Here is a 10390-nt window from a genome sequence, read left to right on the forward strand (position 1 = left end):
GGTCGGGGCTGGGAAGAGCGTGGGGTATGGAGTTGGCCTCCTTGGGTCATGGTCCTCGCTCTCCCACCAATTAGCTGGTTTGATCTCGGGCAAATCCCTTCATCTCTCTGGACCGCAGTTGACCCACCCATCTGTACTACACAGGGGTTGTACCACGTTGCTCAGCGGGGGCAGGACCGCACTCCTGTGCAGAGATTGGAAGTGAGCGGGGGTGTTTGGGTTGTTAGGGTGACTGGGTGCAGATTTGCTAACTTGCACAGTGGGTGGGGTAGCCCAGCGTGGTGGAGAATTGTCCCATCCAGAGAGCCAGCAGGAACCCAATGAGAAGTAATGCGGGAGCTCCCAGCCCCTTTCAGCTCTGTGTGTCTTGCGGGCTGGCCCCTCTGGAATGCTGGGAAGCGGACCAACATTGGGTCAGCCCCTCCGCTGGACCTAGCCCTGGGGGATCCTGAACTTGTCTGGAAACTGACTTTATGAGGAGACAGGTTCTTGTGCCCTAAAGAACCAAACCCCCCTCCCCCCGCTCCGCCCAGGGACTTGGAAGGGTGCTCTTTGGGCCAAGATCAGTCTCCAGTGGTTTGGGATGGGATGGGCAGGACCCCATTAGCCTCTTCCTTCCTGCCCTTGCTGGGCCCAGTTTGGCCAGAGGCAGAGCCTGCTTCTTCACGTAGCAGCCCCAGGTGGCCTGTTCCTCCTTCCTGGAGGGGTAGCACATCCTCCTCTGTGCCATCACCGCCCCCCCCACCCCCACCCCAAACTCCTCAGGCGGCTGGTGTCCTGGGCTCTGCAGCTCCGGGCCTCTGCAGGGCGCCCACACGGACCAGGAACAAAGCCCGGTGTATTATTCCTGCTTGGTAACTATGCCACCTGCCTGGCCCTGCCTTCCGCCTCCCCAGCCCATCTGCCACTCTGCACAGGCTCTTCACTCTCCCCTTTGTTTGGCTACAGTTCCACATTTGATTGCAGGGCCCCTTCCTCCGAGGGTGCCCCCCTGGCCCCTGCCAGAGCTGAACTGTAGTCATGCAGGAGGAGCTGAACTGGTGAAAACCTGGGACCACTTAGCTCACCTCTCACCTAGCACAGAAGAGCCAGCCTTGGCCACAGACGGATCCTTAAGGATGGAGAGAAGGATGTGGGGGTGGCCCTGGCATGTCTTTGGGAATAATGCCAGTTCAAGAGAATATTGGTTTCTCCTGTGATGGGATGGGTTCTCCCAAAGACGCCCCTGGGGAATGCTGGGCTGCAGAGCGGTCTGTGGATGGGATTCAAAGCCGCCTCCCTGACCTGTGGCCACCTCTGATGCTGGACCCTTAGCGGGTGTGTGAGTGCCAGTAATCCTTCCAAGAAGCTCTTTGGATCATGATTTAACTTTGCTCAGTGTCCTGCATTCTGAAGATGGTGGGAGGGTTGCTTGCTAAAGTTCCCCGCTCCTTGGCCTGGCATTTCCTATGATCTGGTCCCGTAGCTCCAAGGCCCTCTTCCTCTAGGGAGTGTCCCATGTGGCATTAATCCCCTCCTTCCCCTATAGCCCTTGGGGCTCCCTCCCTCTTCGGTGTTCTAGAGGTGCCGACTGCCCACATCATTCACTTGGCACGAGCTTTGCCTTATCCTGTGTCCACCTCCAGACTAACGTCCTGGAGGGTACTGCATCTTTGTATCCTTTGGAGCGCCCAACGCGGTGTAAACGTTCCTCAGTGGACACTTGGCAGTTGTGGTCTCATGATCCTTCTCACTTGCACTTACTGGACGTCTCCTGTGCACAGGACAGTGGGTGACCTGTGTTAGAACAGTGGCTGCAGCTCCCCCTGACCCTGCCTCTCCCGTGTTCCCCATCTGCAGGTGCCCAGGCAACCATTGTCTTCATCAAGGAGCCATCCTCCCAGGATGCGCTGCAGGGGCGCCGGGCGCTGCTCCGCTGTGAGGTCGAGGCCCCAGGCCCAGTGCACGTGTACTGGCTGCTGGATGGGGCCCCTGTCCAGGACACCGAGCGGCGCTTTGCCCAGGGCAGCAGCCTGAGCTTCACAGCTGTGGACCGGCTGCAGGACTCTGGAGCCTTCCAGTGCGTGGCTCGGGATGATGCCACCGGAGAGGAGGCCCACAGTGCCAATGCCTCCTTCAACATCAAATGTGAGAGCCGGGAGCTGTGACCGCCCCCTCCCTCTAGACCCTCAACTCCTGAGCCCTGCGGGACTCCTCCTTTGCCTCAGCTTCTCCCATTTCCAGTTGAATGGGGCAGGGAGAATGCAACTGGGGTCAGTTCTCTGCTTGTGTGGATAAGAGAAAGTTAAAAAGTTTTAATTTTTCCAGAATTTTTTTTTTTTCCCCTTCAAGTTTTGAACCCATTGATCTGCCAGATACTTTTGCAAATGGCAGGAGCAGTGAGGCAGTGTGCCCCAGTGTCTCTTGGCTCCAGAGCCTCCAGGTTCCATCGTTTCCTGCTTGTCCTCCTCCTCTGCTTTCTCACCCTTGCTCTGCCCCACCCCTCACTCTGCAACCACGGCCTCTGCTCCAGGGATTGAGTCCGGTCCCGTGGTCCTGAAGCATCCAGCCTCGGAAGCCGAGATCCAGCCACAGACCCAGGTCATGTTGCGTTGTCACATTGACGGGCACCCTCGGTAAGGAGACATTGAGGGTGGGGAGGGAAAGGGTTATTCTGGACTGACAGAGCTGTCTCCCCAGACTGTGGACTCTGCCACCGCCCCTGCCCCATGCTGCTCCACACTGGGCCCTGGTCACCAGAGAAGGGGCAGCATTGTGCTGTGGAGTGATCCTGCATTCTGGGAGCTGAGCAATCTAGAATCTCAGCCAGATTCTGCCCCTGAATTGTGTGCCTCTGTGCAAGTCATGGTCCCTCTCCAGGCCTCAGTTTCCCCATTTGTAAACCGAGGGGTCTAGCCCTGACCCTCTGGTTCTGGCCCTCCCTGCCGGCCACCTGAGACCCCCCTGCCTCCCTGCAACTGACCCCCTCGGCCCCTCAGGCCCACCTACCAGTGGTTCCAAGATGGGAGCGCCCTGTCTGATGGTCAGAGCAACCACACGGTCAGCAGTAAGGAGAAGAACCTGACCCTCCGCCCGGCCGGCCCTGAGCACAGTGGCATCTACTCCTGCTGTGCCCACAATGCCTTTGGCCAGGCCTGCAGCAGCCAGAACTTCACCTTGAGCATTGCTGGTGAGCCTGGGGTGGGGATGGAGAAGGTGAGTTGGGGATGGGGGAGGGGCCTCCCCACCTTGCCTGCTCATGTGTCTGTGCCTCCCTCACCCCAGATGAGAGCTTTGCCAGGGTGGTACTGGCCCCCCAGGACGTGGTAGTGGCAAGGAATGAGGAGGCCATGTTCCACTGTCAGTTCTCAGCCCACCCGCCCCCGAGCCTGCAGTGGGTCTTTGAGGATGAGACTCCCATCACTAACCGCAGCCGGTAAGGCATCTGGCAGCAGCTTTCCAGTATGGTGATAAAAGTTGTGTATGGTTCTCTAAAAGGGAATGAAGTTCTTATCACAGATATCATAGATCTATACATGTATTACTGCGACTTTCCAGCAGATGGCAGTAGAATGTCTTCCTGTTACAAAATGATTCCAACAAAGGGAAGGGTCTCCAGGAAGGGCATCTTTTTCCAGTTCCCACAGGCACACTGTGTGAGCCAGCGATGGCTCTGCTACTTTCTCTCCTCCCCTTCTGCCCACATGGGTCCTCTGGGATGGGGGGTAGAGACTCAAGGATGGAGGGACACAGGGGACCTGGGGGATCACAGTCTGCACAGGAAGGTCCTGGAGGGCAAGGATACTTTACTTACACACATGCACGCACACGCACATTATTTGGAAGAAGCAAACATTACCAGAAGGTGCTGGGAGGCGTCAGGCCCTCTATAGGGACTTCTGTCCTCATCCAGGCCCTATGAGAGCAGAGACCACACCACCTGTGTGGTGCCAGGCCTGGCCAAAGGCATTGTGGGCACAGCAGGAGTAGATGCCACTGTGCTCAGGGCCGGCCGGGCGGAGGGTCAGGTTCTTCTCCTTACTGCTGACCGTGTGGTTGCTCCATGGTCCTTTGGAGGTGTGGCTCCCTAGGCTGTGGGCTGGGATCCCGCCTGGCTGCAGCCCTGAGGACATCATCAGTAGTCCATCTGGTGCTGGAGCTGCTGCTTTACCAGCAGATGTATCTTAACTCTGTCTCCACATTGATTGCTTGCTGCCTCCCACTTGCACTGCTGCTCGCCTGGCTGCCGCAAAGCCGCGTCTCTTGTAATTAGAATATACACCTCCACATACACACGAACAAGCGCACGCACACACGTGCACACACAGGCACACACGCACACACCAGAGTGGCGTGTTGGCTTCCTTCTCTCTGCCCTGTTCCTGGTTGATTCCTTCCTGCATATCTGACCTGTGCAGGATGGGGTTCCACTGGCTGCCCTCCAGAAGGAGGCCTGTGGGCCACTCCTTTCAAAGAGCACTCTCTCCCCTCCACAGCCCCCCGCACGTCCGCAGAGCCACGGTGTTTGCCAACGGGTCCCTGCTGCTGACCCAGGTCCGGCCGCGCAATGCAGGGGTCTACCGCTGCATAGGCCAGGGCCAGAGGGGCCCTCCTGTCATCCTGGAGGCCACTCTCCACCTGGCAGGTGGGTCCCTGGGTCTGGGGTGCCAAGGTGGGAGCTGCCTTCAACGTTGTGGGCATGTAGAGATTTAGGCTCCTGTTTTCACTCAGAGCAGCTTGGAGGGCAGAGGGAGGAAGAGGATGCTGGGGTTGGAAGAGGAAATGCTGAAGGTCACGGGGAGGGCTCGTGCTGGAAAGGGCAAGGCTTGCTGCGGGAGAACGTCAGGTACCCTGGGCCCCACAGTAACCAGGCTATCTGCTCCCATCCCTGCAGAGATTGAAGATATGCCAGCGTTTGAGCCACGGGTGTTCACGGCTGGCAGCGAGGAGCGTGTGGCCTGCCCGCCCCCCCAGGGTCTGCCGGAGCCCAGTGTGTGGTGGGAGCACGCGGGAGCCCGTCTGCCTGCCCACGGCAGAGTCTACCAGCAGGGCCATGAGCTGGTGTTTGCCAGCACTGCCGAGAGCGATGCTGGTGTCTATACCTGCCATGCAGCCAACCTGGCTGGTTGGCGGAGACAGGATGTCAACATCACCGTGGCCAGTGAGCACCTTTGCCCTGAAGGGCGAGGCGAGGAGGGGAGACCAGGTCCCAGGAGGTCTTGGGCTCTGGGTGTGATGGATAGAGGCTTCCCTGGTGCTCACCTGAGGCCCTGCCGGCTTGGGAACCAGTCAGCCGTTGGGGGATGATATTGGAGTGGACAGTGGCGAGCCAGGCACAGAGGTTGCGGTGCCAGAAAAGTGGTCCTCTGGCTGCAGAGGACAAAGCAACGGAGTGGGAGTCTTGAGACCCAGGTCCCACTCCGTCCCCAGTGCATGGAATGACCATGGGTAGAAAGTCACCTGCCTTGCTAGGGGTCAGTTTCCTCATCCATAAAATAGGGCTTAATAACTCACTACCTTCCCTACTAGATGGCCAGACAGATCAGTGAGGTAGATAAAAAAGATTTTTCCTTTTCTTTTTGGGGAAGGTGAGTGTCAGAGTTATAGGTAGTAATTATTTTATTTGTTGTTATACTTTCCAAATTTCTACAGTGAACATGACTTGTGAAATAAATGATAAAGATCTATATACCCTTGCTACAGGCATAGAGATTTACTTATTTACACCATGCCTGTGTCAAACGTTTGTGATAATTTAAAAGGATATCCGAGACAAATTCATACACACACACATACTATTTTGCAACCTGCTTCTTCCATTTACCTCTACATCTTTCCAAATAGGTAAATTGCAAAAATTCAAAAAGATTTCAAACATGAAAGGAGCTTTGTACACTTGTAAGTTGTGATGGTATTATTCCCATTAAGGTACTAAAACCTAGGAGACATGCACTTTCGTGCTCAGGTACCTGGTTCAGGTGGGAAGCTGCAGCATCCAGGTAACATGCGCTCAGGACACTTCCACAGCGACATGCAGACAAATGCAAGCAACCATGATCAGCCTTTCTCCAGCCGGGGTCTGTTGTTCACATATTTCATTGGGGATGCTTTTATTTTTTATTTTATTATTTTTATTTTTTAATTTTGCATTTTATTTATTTACTTTATTTATTTGTTTTTGGCTGCATTGGATCTTTGTTACTTTGTTACTGTTTGCGGGCTTTCTCTAGCTGCAGAGAGCAGGGGCTACTCTTCATTGTGGTGTGCAGGCTTCTCATTGTGGTGACTTCTCTTGTTGCAGAGCACGGACTCTAGGCATGCGGGCTTCAGTAATGTGGCACGTGGGCTCAGTAGTTGTGGCTCATGGGCTTAGTTGTTCTGCAGCATGTGGGATCTTCCCGGACCAGGATCGAACCCATGTCCCCTGCATTGGCAGGCAGATTCTTAACCACTGCGCCACCAGGGAAGTCCCGGGGATGCTTTTAAAAATGCAGAATCTGGGACCACACTCCACATCTCCTGCCCCCAGCCTCTCTGGGGGTGGGCCCAGGCAAAGAGTGTTCAGCACACGCTCCAAGTGAGGCATATGCATGCTGGAGGTGGGAGTGCTGGCTTTGATCAGTCTTTTGACAGGCACCAACAGTGCCCTGTGCCTGCACTGCTCCCTGAGAAGAAGACCTGTGGAGTTAGAGAGAGTGCATGACGCACGCAGGGCTGGACTGGTGCGAAGGGGTAGTGGGTACAGTCCGGAGGAGGGAGGACTCCATCCCTGCATTCCATCAACAGATTTATCGAGTGCCTTCTTTGTGCTAGGCACTGCTCCCAGTACTGGGAATGCAGCAATGAACAAAGCAGACAAAAATCCTTCCCCTTGTGGAGTTCGTAGTCTAATAGCAACAAAGCAAGCAAGGAAAACAATTGAATGAACAAATATATGATTTTAGGTGGCAGCAGAGCCATGAAGAAAAATAAAATAGGGTAAGTGACAGAGAGATGGCATGAGGGCCAGGGGGAGTTTAGAGAAGACTTCTTTAGAAGGTGGTATTTGAGCTGATGCTTAAATTAAAGAGGGAACCACATGGACGGGCCCTGAGCAAGAAATGGGCTTGTAAATTGAAGGGACAGCAGTAGCCTGTGTGGCTTGTGTTGAATAAGTGATGGTGAGTGTGGTTGAGGTTGTCTGAGAGGCAGAGATTAGATCATATGAAGCTTTGTAAGAACATGGTAAGGACTTTGGTTTGTAATACAAGTGTACCAGTTAGCTACTGCTGTGTAACAAACCAGTCCAAAACTTGAAACAGTAGCCACTGATTTGCTCATGATTGATTCTGTGGGTATGGTTCAGCTTCGTGTGCTGTTGGCGGCAGCTAATACATCAGCTGGTGGCTGGCTGTTCCCTGATGTCCTCCCTCAGGTGCCTCGCTCAGTCTGGCAGTTGAGGGAGGATATCGACCAGGGTGCCTTGGTTCCTTTCCACACAGCCACTCCAACAGACTAGCTCAGGCTTCTCACGTGGAGGCTGGGTTCCAAGAGTGCAAAAGTGGATGCTGCAAGCCTTCTCAAGGCATTGGCTTAGACATTGTCCACTATATTCTATTGGACAGGGCAAGTCACAGGCCACCTAGATTCCAGGCAGTAGAGAAATAGACCCTGCCTCTAGATGGGAAAGTGGCAACGCCACATTACAAAGAGAAGCAAGGTATGGGAGGACTGTTTAAAGCCATCTTTGCAAAGTCTGCCCCACCAAGTCAGAGGATGAGAAGTCCTTGCAGGGATTGAGTGTCAGAGTGACATTTTCAAAAGGTGACTCTGGCTATTCTGAGAAGACTAGACTGTTAGGGGCAAGAGTCTAAACAGGAAACCAGTTAATAGATGACTGTAATCATCTAGGGGAGGTGTTTAAGGGGCTTGAACAGAGGTGGTAGCGGTGGAGGTGGGAGGTGGTGAAATTTAGGATACATTTTAGAGCTGAGGTAGATGAGGTTTGTATGGAATGAATGTGATGGCGGGGGGAGCCGTAGAGAGAGAAGTCAACTAAATTTTTGGCTTATACAGTTGGCTGGATAGTGGTGCTATTTACTGAGATAGAGAAAACTGATGAGCAGGTTTGGGGATAAATTGAGCATTCTCTTTTGCACGTATAAAGCCTGAAGTGCCTATTAGATATCCAATTGGAAATGCCGGTAGGATTTGCAGGTCTGAAGTTCACTGGGGGGAGGTTAGGAGCCAGGCTGTGTATTTGGGACTTATCCACTTGGATAGTTCTGAAGGATGAGATCATTCAGGGGATGAGCATGGCTAAAACGGAACAGAGATTCAGGGACCAAGCCTCGGAATGTTATGGTGTAATAAAGAAAGCAAGGATTTTGGAGTCATGCAGACCAGAGTTTTCAGTCCTCTCTCTATCATGGATTAATAAATCACCATTACTTCTTTGAACCTCTGTTGTCTTATCTATAAAATGGGTATAAAAATAAATACCTTGAGGGTATATTGTGATCATTAGCTAGGATAATGTTCAAAAGGTACCGGCACACGGGCCTTCACTAAGGGGTAATGGCTGCAGTTATCACCGGAGCAGACAAGGGTTTCTAAACTCAGGGCCGGGGTTGGGGGGAAGGTATTAGAATTTCTTGGGGTTGGATCTGTTAGTTTTGTAGATGTGTTGGTCAACCTTCTGTTTCCTCCCTGTCCCTCTAAGCTGTGCCCACGTGGCTGGAGAAGCCCCAAGACAGCCAGCTGGAGGAGGGCAAGCCAGGCTATTTGCATTGCCTGACCCAGGCCACGCCCAAACCCACAGTCTCCTGGTACAGAAACCAGATGCTCATCTCGGAGGTGAGAACGGGGATTACTGCTGGGGGGGGGTACCCTCACATGTACCCTAAACCTTCCACGTTCCCTAACCCTAACCCAATCCCTAACCTAACCCTTACACGAAGTCTTACCCTAACCTGTGCCCTAATCCTAATCCGTACGCTAAGACTAACCTGTGCCGGCAGGCCGAGACCCGCTCTCAGGCACATCTCCTGTGCTACAGGACTCGCGGTTCGAGGTCTTCAAGAACGGGACCTTGCGCGTCAACAGCGTGGAGGTGTACGACGGGACGTGGTACCGCTGCGTGAGCAGCACCCCCGCTGGCAGCATCGAGGCCCAGGCCCGCGTCCAAGTGCTGGGTGAGCTGGCATCTGGCCTCCTGGGCAGGAGAGGACCAGGGAGGGAGCAGCAGAGTCCAGAATCTTCAGGCCTGCCGCCTCAATTCCTCCCCTTTTCTGCTACTGAAACAGAAAAGCTCAAGTTCACACCACCGCCCCGGCCGCAGCAGTGCATGGAGTTTGACAAGGAGGCCACGGTTCCCTGCTCAGCCACAGGCCGAGAGAAGCCCACTATTAAGTGGGTCCGGGCAGGTGGGTACTGTGTGAGCATGGGGTGGGGGGCAGCAGGCAGTCCACCGGTCAGATGTATGCCTGTCTGAGGACCAGCTGAGTGCCCGAAACTTTGGGATAGACAAGAAATATAGGGGCCGATTTATGGTCCAGTTAGAAAAAAAAAGCCAGGCACAAAAGAGGTCAGGTTACAGCATTAGACAACATATAAGACGACTCATGGCAACAAATGATTGGATTGGTCCAGACAGGGCCGTAAATTCCTTCTTTCCCTCTTTTCAAAATAGTCATCCTTTCCAATGTAAAAGTAATCCTTTAGAAAATTTTGGCAGAAAATAATGCATAATCCCACCATCAGTCATCTCTGGGTGTGTACCTTTTTCTGTGTACATCTTTTTGTTTTTACATAGCAGTTTTACTGTACATATAATTTTCACTTATTATACTTCCATGAGTTAAGTCATGCTTACTATAGAAGTGGAAGATGCAGATAACTGTATGTAATTTTATCTTTTTTTACTTAACATTATCAAGCATTTCCCCGTGGTTTTGTACATAAACATTGGTTTTGATGATTGCAATAATATTCCAATGATTGGATTCACTGTAATTTACTTAAATATCCCCTAAATGTTGGACATTTGGGTTGTTAACCACCCTCCCTTCCTCCCTCCCTTTCTCTGCCTCTTTCTGTCTGTCTGTCTCTCTCTCTCTCTCTCTCTCTCTGTCTTTTTATTGCTGCAATAAACATCTTGAGGCAGAGTTTTTTCTGGACTTGGGTTTATTTCCTTTGGGAAAGATTCCCAGAAATGGAATAATTATGTATAAAAGGGTATGCACATTTTTACAACCCTTGATGCGAATGGCCAAATTGTTTTTTAAAAGGTTTTTACATTCCCATTAACAGTGAGAGAGAGTGGGGTTGTAGATTCTGAGCAGCAAGTGGGCTGTCTCTGCTCAGGTGTCTGGGGGAGCTGTCTGTGGGGGGTGGGACTCAGAATGGGTGGGACGATGGCAAAGAGCAGGAA

At 52.8% G+C, this 10390-nt stretch overlaps 1 protein-coding gene across 4 annotated transcripts in view; it reads left to right on the forward strand.

Annotated features, from left to right (window-relative positions):
• The window catches only part of PTK7 (protein tyrosine kinase 7 (inactive)), a 62870-nt gene that overhangs the window by 35566 nt on the left and 16914 nt on the right, over nt 1-10390 (forward strand). For 2 of the 4 annotated variants that reach the window (XM_007458250.1, XM_007458252.1), the window contains exons 2-10: nt 1840-2127; nt 2513-2615; nt 2979-3169; nt 3265-3415; nt 4476-4624; nt 4874-5140; nt 8681-8814; nt 9017-9152; nt 9264-9383. In XM_007458250.1, the coding sequence (XP_007458312.1) occupies nt 1840-2127; nt 2513-2615; nt 2979-3169; nt 3265-3415; nt 4476-4624; nt 4874-5140; nt 8681-8814; nt 9017-9152; nt 9264-9383 (1539 nt within the window). The remainder of the gene's footprint in view (nt 1-1839; nt 2128-2512; nt 2616-2978; nt 3170-3264; nt 3416-4475; nt 4625-4873; nt 5141-8680; nt 8815-9016; nt 9153-9263; nt 9384-10390) is intronic. The other 2 variants (XM_007458251.1, XM_007458253.1) reach the window with 2 other exon arrangements.

The sequence above is a fragment of the Lipotes vexillifer genome, unplaced genomic scaffold (assembly GCF_000442215.2).
Source record: "Lipotes vexillifer unplaced genomic scaffold, Lipotes_vexillifer_v1.1 scaffold4, whole genome shotgun sequence".
Classification (NCBI taxonomy): Eukaryota; Metazoa; Chordata; class Mammalia; order Artiodactyla; family Lipotidae; genus Lipotes; species Lipotes vexillifer.